This window comes from Vombatus ursinus, unplaced genomic scaffold (genome assembly GCF_900497805.2).
Source record: "Vombatus ursinus unplaced genomic scaffold, bare-nosed wombat genome assembly UNPS02014778.1, whole genome shotgun sequence".
NCBI lineage: Eukaryota > Metazoa > Chordata > Mammalia > Diprotodontia > Vombatidae > Vombatus > Vombatus ursinus.
The window spans coordinates 9,113,618-9,126,914 of record NW_020954556.1 but is presented as its reverse complement, the minus strand read 5'-3'; the positions used below and the strand labels follow the sequence as shown (position 1 = coordinate 9,126,914).

The window sequence follows — 13,297 nt, the reverse complement described above, 5'->3', positions numbered from 1 at the left end:
GTACAGGCACCCTAGGAAGGAGCCATCTCCATAAGCCTTTGTTTAGCTAAGAAATGTAAGGTCCCAGCCCCCCTTGATCTCATCAAGATTATCCATTAAGAAAGAGCACGACTTGTATACCCAAGTTAATTTTACTACCTAGCATGCCAGCTCTACTTGGCACTTCATTTCAGATGAGCTTCTGCTCATTCGTGTATCGCTTCACCCTCTAGGTGATGAGTGGATAGTTATCCTACACCTGCTACAACGGGTGGATGGCCAGGCATGTTGGAGTGTTCAATACTCTGCAATTGGTCACCCACTACTTTTGGTGTCTGTGAAGTCTGCCATAATATTTGGTTGGTGTACCTGCAGTACAGGCCAAAGATGATCTGGTCGATAAATTAGGAGAACTTCTAGGGTATGGTTACTTCTTAACCTGAGCCCCTGATCATCCCTCTCAATGTACTCTCAGTGCCACCCATATATGCCAGGATGCCATACTGGTGGTCATATAGTTGGTAACTATAAGTTATCAAGTCCCAAAAGACTTGGTTATTCCTACAAAAGGTATTCTGGCTTCATGGGCTTCCACATCAACTCAGACTGAGAACTCCCACTGTTATTCCATTTATGGACCATTCTCTTCCTCCCACTTCCAAATTAGATTTCACTTGTCCAACACTTCCCACCTCCAGTCCAATGGGCAAGTGACACATACGTACTATAACCTAGGACTTTAGTTCTAAAACCATTAGTTCAAACCTCTAGCATGATGCCCTAGTCTGTTGGTGTATTATGCCATTTCTGTTAATTCATCCGTCAGAAACATTCCCTTCTTTGTTAACTTCAGAGTCTGTCCTCTGTTCTTCTCATCCTCCATCACTCAAACCATGGTCTTGGTGATAGATGGGGGATTATTTAAGGACACTTGAAACTACCTAAACTTAGTTGCTTGCCAAGAAAAACCCCAAATGGGGTCATGAAGAGTAAGCCACAACTCAAAAAAACAAGAAACCTTAGCTGCAGGCCATGCTGAAAACTACCAAGGCTGGTTGTCGTCTTTTATTCTCAAAGACAACCAAAATAACATCTCCATGTTAGGGTTAAAGTATATAGTGTGTCCTCAACTGTGGCTTATCAGACCAGTGTGAGCTTGGAAGGCTCTAGCACAGGTTGGTCACAAATGGTCCATGTGAACTACCAAGGCAGCATACAAATGGATGACCAATCACCACCAAATCCAAGGAAGGTAGCTTTAGATGCCAGATTAAGTATGGCTGTCTTTCGACAACCTCTAAAATGTTATGAAACCATTTGGCTTTCCTGCTCCCCATCTCCCTAAAAACCCACCTTGTTATTCTTGTTTGCTGCATAAGCTCCATCTTGGTCCCAGGTTTCACCTTTTAGCCCTTTCTTATCTCTGTTTCCATCTATTCATTACTCATGAAAGGGCAGAAAGGATTCTCAATCAAAGCTGCTATCCTGGATTCTTGGCAGTGGTGGACACACTTCTGGTTTATAGTCAACTAGCAAGACCACAGGCCAGAGGACAGGACCATTCCATGCCCTGACACAGGTCGAGACATTCTGTCATCTGCATCCCTGAAAGCCCTAGCCCTTTGCACCTGGGAGGACAGATAGTGCAGTGCTGTACAAACACCTTAAAAAGACAGGACTGACCAAATCATAAAAGAGATGGAGCTCACATGTGGTCACATGAATAGCTCACTTAGACTTTTGTTCTGTTTTCTCAATGCTGACTCTGGATCCCTGTGTATTCCATTTCTCCAGTGGTAGAGTATCCCTTCATGCCTCAACCTGATTTAGTGACATTGTTCCTGCTTGCCCCTATCCCCGCTTAAGACTGGAGCTGTTTCCCATTATCACTGTAGCCTCAGTTCCAGGACATCTTCATCTTCATGAGGATGCTTCTGGTTGGTGGCCATATGGTCCTGGCAGACAGAAGAGTAATTAATTAACTAGGTCTGATACAGATGCTTCTATAAATCCATACATATTCTATTAATAATCATAACATTAATATTTAATTTTAATTTTCAGACAGCACTATAAGCGTGAGACTTTTTTCTTAATACAGAGACTGAGAAGGGGTTTGATTTCTCTATGCCCATTTATGTTCCCACTTTTTAATCTGAAAAGCCCAAATTTGTATCAATAAAATGTATCAGAAGAGCTAAATCCAGGTTTTGTTTCTTTTATGCTCTAGATAATCACTAAAGAAATTGAAGCAAATGAATGGAAGAAAAAATATGAAGAGACCCGACAAGAAGTCTTGGAAATGAGGTTAGAGTTTCCACAGAATTCTTAGACCTTTCTGGAATATCACTTTTGGACCTATTTATGGGTTTGTGATTCCCAGGTTAACAGGTTGCCTAAAATTTGCAGATAAGAGTGATTTTCTAATTTTTAAATTTTTATTATTTTTTTTATTTTTAGGCAGCTGGAGTTAAGTGACTTACCCAGGGTCACACAGCTAGTTAAGTGTCAAGTGGTTGGTCTGAGGCCGGATTTGAACTCAGGTCCTCTTGACTCCAAGGCCGGTGCTCTATCTACTGCGCCACCTAGCTGTGTTCTCCTTTGCTGCAGGTTTTCAGGCAAACCACTTGTTGGATGTATCAAAGTGGAGATTCCTTTTTTGGGTATGAGTTGGACTAGTCTGTCATTGAATGAGGTTTCTTCAAACTTTGAAATTCTCGATTCTGCGATTTTTGAACATTGAAGTACTTGGCTCTTTGCATGTTGACACAGTGGATGTGGGTAGAGCACTGAACCTAGGGTTAGGAAGTCCTGAGTTTAAATCCAGCTTTAGACACTGACACATCTGGTCATATGAGTAGCTCAAGCTCCATTTTAGACACATTTAGATTTCTGTTCTGATGTGGATTTCTTGATGCTGGCTCTGGACCCTGTGTATTCCATTACTTTCAGTAAGTCACTTTTCTTCTGTCTGCCTTAGTTTCTTCATCTGTAAAATGGGAATGATAGAACAACTATCTCCCAGGGTTGTCTTGAGGATTAAATGAGGTAATGCGTATAAAGCCTTTTGCAAACCGTAAGGTGCTCTGTGAATGCTAGCTGTGGTTCTAGATGTTGTGCTAGATTGGTCTGAATATCTGCCACACCAGAGCCGGTATTCTTTTCACCATGCCACGTATACAGCCATACACTGAAAACCAGGGCCATGGCGAGCCTGCGCTCAGGCTTCTGCAAGCTGGGAGGAGCATTGCTTCTACTCAGAGAGACTCCCCCGAAGGAGTAGAAGGCTTAGACTGGAACCTGGCTTAGGCATTCATCAGCTGTTGAGGCTTCAGCCCCTCTCACTGGGCCTCAGTATCCTTATCTCCAAAATGAGAATTTGGGCTCTAAGTATTTGTGGTCTCCTGTAGGTCTTAACAGTTGGTGGTGATGCAGTCAGGGCCATTGTGTGATTTGTGTTATGTCAGAGCTCTGTACAAACAGAATAGCATCACTACTTACAAATGTGTGTAATGCAGACCAATGGAAAACCATTAGGATAAGACCTACTCTTTTATGTCTGTGCACATAGGGGAGGGAGATAGCATAAATAATTCAAGTCCATAAAGAATTTGTTAAAATGCATTTTAGCATCATATCCCTTCAGCATCAACCAGAGTTGAGCCATAGGTGATAAGAAAGGGCAAAACAGGTTGATTTCTGTTACCTCCTTGAAAATTGAATTGCGTTGAAAACTGAAATGGCCAATCCAGTATACTGTGTAGCCATCACTGTGCTAAGCACCAGGGATACACTTGATAATAAAAAGAAACACAGTCCTTGCCCTCAACGAGTTCACAATCTAATGAGGAGAGACAACACGTAAAGAGGTAGGACAGACAGCTTTTGGGGGCAGGGGAGAGAGCCTAAGGGTGTTCATTTTGGTGGATCAGGCAGAGCAGCAGGTAAATAATGAAGTGGCTAAAGGCAAATAGTCACAGAGAGGAGAAAGCCAACGTCCTAAATAATTTCTGAGGGGCGGGGAGGAAACATTCCTTTTAGAGTCAAACTAGGTCCAAATTCTAGCTCAGAAGCTTACTACCCATGTGACTTTGGGCAGGTTCATTTCCTCATCTGTAAAATGATGAGATTGGACCAGATAACTGTTAAAAAAGTCCCTTCTAAGTAGTATTTGAAAAACAAGCATTCACCCAATTCTTTACACACTGATTAGTAGTTACATAAAGATGATTGTTAGCATAATGCCTTGGGCATGATAAGAAACATGCATAGGTAATAGTAACACAGTAAGCAAGTCAGAGAGCATAGAATCATTGGCCTAGAGCTCAAAGGGACTTCTGACCACCTAGTGTAACCTTAATTTTACATATGAGGATACTGAACCCCAGGGAGGTCACATGCCTTGCTCTGAGCTACTCTGGTTATAAGCGTCAGATGTAAGATTTAAATGCAGGTCCTTGGACTCAAAACTGAGTCCAAAAAAAAACTCAAAACTGCTCTTTCAGAGCAAGGTTCTTGTCAAGTCAGGGTGAGGAGCAGGGGAAAAGACAAGGGGAATCAGAAAGCTAATGTTTCAAGGTACAGAACTGGGAGCTGGAGAAGCATATTGAGACTATAGTAAGAAATACAACAAGGAGCAAAACATGGATAAGTGAAAAATTCTCTGGTATTCTGAAATTGTAGCAGAAGACTATCTATACAGGGCAGCATAAATCTGAAATAACCTTCTATCTTACTGGGTCCATTCTAGTGACTTAGTTGAAACTCAGTATTTGTGCAGATTAGTATGTCAATTCACAAAACATCTATGCTTACCATGTGCCTGACCCTGAGTTAAATATTGGGGGGATTCAAAGAAAGATTAAAAACAGACCCTGCTCTCAAGGGGCTAGCACGTAGATGGAAGAGAATCTTAGAAGGCACTCACCTTAAGGATGAAAGGCAAAGATTTCTTGGAGAACGTGGGATTTTAACTAAGACTTGCAAGGAGGCTAGAAGGCAGAGGTGGAGAGGAGAGCATTCCAGGAAGTGGGGGACAGCCAGTGAAAATGGCAGAGTGTTGTATGCAAGGAATAATATACGTAGTGTGCATTTGGAAACACAAAATTCCCCTGATGTTTTTCTTTTCTTTTTTAGGAAAATTGTGGCTGAATATGAAAAAACCATTGCCCAAATGATTGGTAAGAGGGAAGTTATCTCCCAAGTATGAGCCATTGGGGGTGGATTTCAGATCAGAATGCTGAGTAGGGCAAAAACTACCTAACTCCATAGTGACCTTTTACTAAATATTAGTCATACATTTTTTTTAATTTATTTTTTTCCTAATTATGTGTTTTACATTTTTTATTTATATTTACATTACAATTTTTAACATCTGTTGGTTTGGTGGAGTTTTTTTTGTTTTTGATTTTTGAGTTCCAAGTTCTATCCCTCCCTCTCCTTCAATTGGGGAGCAATCTGATATAGGTTATACATGTGTAATTATGTAAAACATTTCCCCATTAGTCATTTTGTACAAGAACACTTGAAAGAAAGAAAAATAGTATGCTTCACTCTGTAGTCAGACAATGTTCTTTCTGTGGTGGCAGATTGCATTTTTCACTGTCATACGTTTTCAAAAGCCTGTCCCCTTCCCTACCTCGTTGATGTCCTCTGAAGGGACAATAGCACTGTACTTTTATCCCCTTTCAGCCCTTGTTGTTGTAAGAAATCGTAGCTCTCAGATAAAGCAAAGCAGAGACTATTGAAAAGAAAACTTGGTGGTTCTCATCCTGGCAGTCTTTCAGTATTTGCCATTCTATATGTGGAATAGAGATTAATCTTGTTCAAAGGCAGCAAGTCCCTGAGATCCTTTCAGGAGGTCTGAGAAGTCAACACTTTTTTCAACATAATACTCAGGCATCTGACTTCTAATATGGTAAATATTCATGCTATAGCCCATATAAATGAGCTTTTCTAAGAGAATGGTGATCCTCAATAATTTTTAAGAGTGTAAAGTGGATTTGAAAAAAAAGTTTGATAACCTGTGTTATAAGGTTTGTCCTCAGAGAACAGATGTAAGAGCAGTAGGGTGAAAGTCTCAGAGGCAAATGGTAAGATTGATAACAGGAAAAACAATGAGAGCTGTCCCCAAGTAGAACCAGCACCTCCAAAGATAGGGAGGTCTGTGATAACCAAGTCTGTTGGGGATGTTGGAACAGGGATTCCTATTCTCAACGTAGCACTGAATTTGATAACCTAGTTGTGTTCTGTGCCCCTTACATGTTCATCAGATTTATAGACTAATTTGAAGCAAGAGGTCACACCAGCATTCTTACTTTGTTGCCTTATATTTCCAGAGGATGAGCAGAGGACAAATATGACCTCTCAGAAGAGCCTCCAGCAGCTGACCATGGAGAAGGAGCAGGCCTTGGCAGACCTGAACTCTGTGGAGAGATCTCTGTCTGATCTATTCCGGAGATATGAGAACCTCAAGGGAGTCCTTGAAGGGTTTAAGAAGGTGCTGAGCCCTTTTCTCTCTGCTTCCTTGTCACTCCTGGAAGGTTATCTGGTTATTCATTCCTTGGTGTTTCCTTCACCTCTCATTTGATGTGGCCGGCCTCTTAATGGAGTACCCACTTGGGGCTTTGAATTGTCTTTTATAATCTTCTTTTTAATTCTCTTTTCAGTTCTTTCTATCATTGTTGATGGTCCATACTGTTGTGGCCAGGTTTGAAGCTGTGAATACAGACTGGAAAGTTCAAAGATGCATGGTGCTCTTTGTGGCATGGCCAACCAACATTAGTAACGATAGCAAGAACTCATCTAGCCTGAAGACTGGTAGATGAAACAGCAACTCCTGTATTTCCTGAGAATTAGGAATACTGTTAAAGTACAATGACCAACCAACCATAGTTCCAGAGAGCTCATGATGAAACATACTACCCATCTCCTGATAGAGAGGTGATGGCCCCAGTGTAGATTGAAATGTAATTTAATTTGTTTTGTGTGCATGACTGTACATGTTCATAACAAACAATACATGCTTGTAATGGATTTCTGCCAGCCTAGCGCAACTGGCATTCTGTTGGCAAAGCCTTGGCCTTCAAGGTCCCAAAGTCTTGTACCACACCTCAAATAAGTACTGGAAGAGTACTTGAGTGGATATACATTGTATAATATTTTTAGGAGGAATAATATTTAATTGCTCTACAGATTATAAATTAAGATGTGGCATTTTCCCCGTCCTTATCCAGGAGTATGTGCATTTTTTTTTTTCCACATTAGTGATGTTGTAAGGAAGAATTAGAACCAATGAGAGGAACCACACGAAAGAGAAAACAAAACAGAAGAAAAAAAAATAGCAAATAGTATGCTTCGATCTGCATTCAAACTCCATAGTTCTTTCTTTGGATATGGATAGCATTTTCCGTCATGAGGCCTTTGGAGATGTCTTAGATCCTTGCAATGCTGAGAAGGGCTAAGTCTATCACTGTTAATCATTGCACAACGTGGCTGTTACTGTGTACAATGTTTCCTGGTTCTGCTCACTTCACTCAGCATCAGTCCATATAAACAGCAAACTTTTTAACAGCAATAGTATGTACTCTTTAAGAGAGGCCCTGTCTAATTCACCTCATTTGTGATGAGACTTTGAATAACTATCTTGAACATAGAAGTCACACAAATATTTTTTGTTTTTAATTTTATTTAATTCATGAAGTTTAATTGAATGAATAAAAAAGCACTTGTTAAATGACAGGCATCTGAATCTTGAAGAAGAACCTGTTACGGGTTTCCATAGTCTAGGAGAAGCAGTAACGTGTTCTTTTGATTTCAAATTCCCATCTTGGAACAGAATGAAGAGGCTTTGAAAAAATGTGCTCAAGACTACTTAACTCGAGTCAAACAAGAGGAGCAGCGATATCAGGCCCTGAAACTCCATGCAGAAGAAAAACTAGACAAGTAAGTCTATCAACATGACTTTCCTCGTCTAGGGTGTTACGGGAAAGGTGGATAGGAGCAAGAATGTTTTGCAGCCAAGGGGTTTTAAATTGAGAATTCCTTTTCCCCATCAGCATAACTATAGTCTTGGGTATAATCTTTTTCCTTATTGAACTTGGTAAATATCTCCTTTTCATAAAGTGCCCCTGTGTCTGGCCACATAGGTGTGAGTGAGTTCTGAAGAGCGTGACTTTGGGTATGACTAAGCCTTCCTGCTATTCTCCCTATGCCTGTTGCTTTATGCAAGACCAGCATTCCTTGGAGGAAGCTGTACATTAATTTTTTTTTTTTATATAAATCATTTTCTCCTTGTCTCAGATTATAATTTCAGGGACACTTTCTTTCTATGTGATTGATTTTTCATTGGCCACAGCTTTTAACCCTAAGTTTTAAGTCCTCAGGGAAATCAGGGAAGACATGGAAGACTTGGCATTTGAATTGGGTTTTAAGTAATGGGTAGGAATTCACCAAGCAGAGAGGGGCTTTAGGTTGGTATTTTCTGTCTGTCCTCATCAGGCACGTGGTGGATGTCAACTCTTCCAGGAAGGGTCCGTATCCTGTGAGTGCTGACTACTAATGCAGTGGCACTTTAACTGTCCCCATTGCCTAATTCTTGTGCCTTTTTTCCCTTTTCAATCAATTTCCACACCATAGAGCCAACGAAGAGATTGCTCAGGTTCGGACAAAAGCCAAAGCTGAGAGTGCAGCTCTCCATGCTGGCCTCAGAAAAGAACAAATGAAAGTGGAGTCTCTAGAAAGAGCACTTCAGCAGAAGGTAATGGTTTTTTCATTTGGATTATTGGGAGACAGAGGGCCTGGGAGGAATTTCCTTCCCAGTGGTTTCTGTAGGTCTCCGAGCAATTCAGTATACCCTGAGTTTAGACTAGGAATTTTTGTAGTTTGTAGTGAAGTTTGTAGTGAAGCCTGATGACCTGTTATCAGAATAATATTTTTTAAATATGTAAAATACATAGTATTATAAAGAAAATTAATAAATATATTGAAATGTGGTTTTCAGAATATTTTTTCAAATGAAGTTAAGAATCCCAGCTCAAGAAGAAAGATCAGTCATAATGTTAAGATGCCCTTTGCCTTAGCCACCTTGTTTCGAAGATGTCACTACTTCAGGAATCTGAGATTTCTTCTATATGTATTTTGCCTCTACCAATGAAAATCACAGTCTCATTCCCCCCATTACTCTTCCCAAACCTTCCCTCCCCTAAGCCGTAATAAATAGTTTTCATGAATTTCTGTAAAAAGAAGAAAATTAAGTACTTGGTGGTCAGTGTATTGGTGATGAGCTTATCTTGAGCCTAATTGAGCTGGTCCTTGGGTGGCAGATGATCCATCATCATCCCACTTTTCCTGCATGGTTTGTCAAAGCTTGGCATAGTCTTTGAGGCCCTGGGGTCACCTTCACATCATAACAAGTCATTGTAGAACAATGTCAGTAGAAGATGTCAAGATTAAGCTTTAGGGGGGCAAATGAAGAGGCCATGCCTATTTTCTCTAAATGGAAAATATCATGATCACCTAACAATCTGAGAGACCTCCACCTCACCAGAATCCCTGCAGAGGTGAGCTGCTGCTGACTCCACCATCCATTTGGGTCATTTCCATGATGCCAGCTTTCTAGTACCACCTAGCCATATAACAACCACTATAGCTGTCATATCCCTCCTGAAGTAACTCAGAAAAGTGAGAGGGAACTCTAGGTATTCAGCAGTCTAAAACAAACCTGTATAAATCCTTTGCTGTATCTGTCATTGTGCCCAGTTTTGGAGGGAGATATGAAATTCAGATTCAGCTTTATCCCTGTCCTCATGGAGTGTCCAAAGGGATAGTGATTGCTCTAGTAGATCATTTCACATAGAAAGTGCATTAAACAAGTACAGCATAAAGTGCTTTGTTAGACATGAATGGGAAGGTCATTACCAGCAAGAGAGGAATTGTCTTAGAATCAGGCTGTAAGGGATGTCTAGTGATTCACTGAGAGTGGAAGGTGCATTTGGGGTTTAGGAAAACAGTCTGAGGTAGCGAGAGGCACCAAGAATGAGGCACTCCTGTCAATTAGTCCAAGTAAGGATGAACGTCATTTGTAACATTCAACCGGATCCCAGTGCAAGGTCACTACACCCCATGTAACGTCTCTTGGCCTGTCCCTCACGGCATTGCCCTTTGAGACATCATCTCACCCAACCATCATGGCTTATAATTTCCTAAAAGGCCTTCTTCCTGCCCTCCCCTGTGTGTTGCCCTGGTCATATTCTCATTCATAGATAAATAACTCAATTCACTAGTGGTGAGATGTGCTCAATCCTTGGGATAGGAAGGCAGGATCTATTCGCTAGAGTTCCATGGTTTCTGAATACAGTCAGCAGTTGCTGGGGATGCAAAAAGAGCCAAAAGATCATCCTCTTACTCCCATCTTCTTATTTTTCAGAACCAAGAAATTGAAGAACTGACAAAGATCTGTGATGAGCTGATTGCAAAGCTGGGAAAGACTGGCTGTTAGGCCAGCGTCTCCTCCCTCAGCTGCTTCTTTGTGACGCCCAAGTATTTTTGCCTTATCCAGGAATAATCTCCCATAGCAGAGAAGGGCACATGCTTACTGCTCTCTGTTCCGCTTTGCTGCAGACTCAACAGCCCCCCCCCCCCCCCAAAAAAAACAAAAGACAGGACAACCCCAGAGGTCTCAGTCCCTTTCTCGAGTCCTTTTTCGTTTGTTGGTAGTCAGGTTCAGCAAACCAGGAGGCTGGCCGCTAGGTTTGGCTTTCCAGTTTGTGTATTGTTGTGGTCTGTGTTGTTTCCTGAGGTGAAGACCTCTGTGCAGCCTCAAATCGTAATTTAGAGTTACCTTCTGATTAATTCTTTTCTCTTTCTAAGATGAAATAACTTTCTTTTTGAAGTTGATTTTTATTTGAAGGGAGCATCTAACCTGTTCAAGTCAGGAGAGGTTCAGTTTAGGTTCGGTACCTCCTGAGTTACACCTGATTGTGCTGAGGGATTTGGAGCTGCTCCCTCTGATGAGAGACTGCAGAATCAAGTCGTGGGTCTAGCAGATGTCCTGGCAAGGTCCCACAGTGGGGACAGGCTTCTGTTTTCTTTCGAAGTTGGTTCCTTTCTTTCTCAAAGTTCATAGTGAAGAATTCAGGAAGTCAGCAGGAATGAGATGCTCTGTTAAGGAAAGAATCACTTGAGTGGTGGTTTCTGTTACCATTCTCCTTTATTGCTGTTTTAGATCAGTGATTTGCCAGGAGTGAGGACAAGCATTTACTCCTTCCAACGTAACTGTACTGGTTTGAGTTGGTGCCAGCTTTTCTCAGTAGATACACATGGTGCAGACTGGTGACCCTTTTCTGGATATGAAAATAAGATTTTTTTTTTTTTTATTTAAAGAAATCCATTACCTTTTCACTTGAACTGTCCAAATAACACCCCCTTAGAAAAGATTTAAGTAATCTTAATCCAGTTAGAAATTAATTACAGTCTCCCCGTACCACCTCCATCTTGGGAGGGAGGGTATAAAAGGAGAAATTAGGAGAAGCATTCTAACTTTTTAATATTTTAGAATTGATACAACATTCTTCTCTAAAACCTGGTATAAGATTGTAACACTAGAAGGACCAGAATTGAAGAATAACTTGAAGGACCAAGCATATGTTTTGCTTTATTTGACACACTTGGTTCAAAAAGACTTCCATTAATAGGATTTTTAACAACAAACTTTTGTTAAAACCAGGGGAGTTAAAAAAAAAAAAGTTATACATCAAGTGCTCCGAGACTCAGCACCCTTTGTATTACATTATGGGGGAAAAATTTGTATTGACAGAATCCCTTTTGGTTGCCTTTTATAGACAGAAGGATCGGCACATGTTCATCTCATTGGCTGCTGGGTGGTAGTGTTCAGTCCAATGCCAGTGAATTCCCTTCCTCGTGAGCTAAGCCAAATCCATGCAGCCCTTTGACATCACTTACTTTTGCTCGAACTTATTATCTGCAAGGACTTCATTGTGATCTGTGCAGTATTTTGAGTATGTGTGATTGTCATACTGTAATTTTGATGCTGTTGCATGATCCAACTTTTGAAGTGAACAGTGGCAGCCCTCCATAAATCCAAAATTTGCATATAAATCTCCTTTCCCATGAGTTCTTCACTCTTCAGTCACAACTCAGTATTTCTTTGAAAGCTGAGAATCCTATTCTATTAAAATGCAGCTCCCATAGTTGGTGCTTAGGTTGCCTTTTGAAAGCCTTTAGTATCTAAACATTTGTGCAGCAACAAGGAAAAATTTAAAGGAAAAAATAAAACAGCAAAAGAAAAAATAACTTTGCATCACTCAATTTAGGACAATCATTTGGATTTTTGAAAGCAATTATTGGGGCTTAAGGGGATTTTTGCTGCACGTTACAGATACTGAATGGAAAAGTTTCCAGGCAGTGGAATAATTCATTGGTTTCTTCTTTGAGCTATGATTCTAAAACCCTATGTGGAAATAATCCAGGCATTTAGGAAAAGGGAAAGTTTATAGAACCTTTCTGCTGCTAGCCAACATAGATAGGAAGTGTCCGTGTCTGTTTGTTTGCTCTCAGTCTGTCCTACACATGAAGTACACGTAGCTGTTTCAGCTGGATCGTGTAGTCACGGTCTCTTAGTAGCCAAAGAGCACTAGTGCTGTGTGTTAAGTTGATGATGACAATCCCCTTTTGACCCACAAGTTAGCAGCCAGCTTCGGTTGCCATTGTATATAGACCCTAGCAAATGGAGGTGCAGTGCAGGAAATGTGAAAGGGCCCCCTTTTCTTAAAGACTAATATTTCGACTGTTGACTAATACTTACTCACCAATGCCCCAATAGTACTGAAAGTTAGCACTTGGTAGGACAATCCTGTAAGTACCTTATGCATCTGTCCAATTATGAAATAGCCTGGGCAAAATGAAGTGTAGGTTGAGTTTGGGAGCATAAAACAACCCTAATGAACTCCCTAGGGTAATAACAGCCTAGCTCTCGCCTTTGGCATAATTGAGGGCTAAGGGAACTATATTCTTGTAAGTGTTTGAATGTCCAGTTGAAAAAAAAGAAGTGCTGGGGCCCCTCTACTCTGCCACCTCGGAGACAACTTCTGCAGTAGATTTTGGGGGTATTTTGGATAATGCTTGGGAGGTAGGACCAAGACACTGTTCTTTGGTTCTCAAAAAATAGATGGTTGACTTTGCCAAAGTGTAGCTATTTTTGTCTAAAATTATTTTCGTTGGAGCATCTGATGCTTCATGGTAGGAATTAGCCTTTTTTCCCCCCATGGGGTCAAGGTTGGACAGTAGCTGTCAGTGATGG

General features: G+C 40.9%; 1 protein-coding gene across 8 annotated transcripts in view; it reads left to right on the top strand.

Annotated features, from left to right (window-relative positions):
* TACC1 (transforming acidic coiled-coil containing protein 1) overlaps positions 1–10,631 on the top strand; it is a 150,247-nt gene extending 139,616 nt beyond the window's left edge. For all 8 annotated transcript variants that reach the window (XM_027865026.1, XM_027865024.1, XM_027865023.1 and 5 more), the window contains 6 exons: positions 2,210–2,286; positions 5,116–5,159; positions 6,318–6,478; positions 7,817–7,923; positions 8,617–8,737; positions 10,406–10,631. In XM_027865026.1, the coding sequence (XP_027720827.1) occupies positions 2,210–2,286; positions 5,116–5,159; positions 6,318–6,478; positions 7,817–7,923; positions 8,617–8,737; positions 10,406–10,477 (582 nt within the window). In that variant the 3' untranslated portion in view covers positions 10,478–10,631. The remainder of the gene's footprint in view (positions 1–2,209; positions 2,287–5,115; positions 5,160–6,317; positions 6,479–7,816; positions 7,924–8,616; positions 8,738–10,405) is intronic.
* The last annotated feature ends 2,666 nt before the right edge of the window (positions 10,632–13,297 follow it).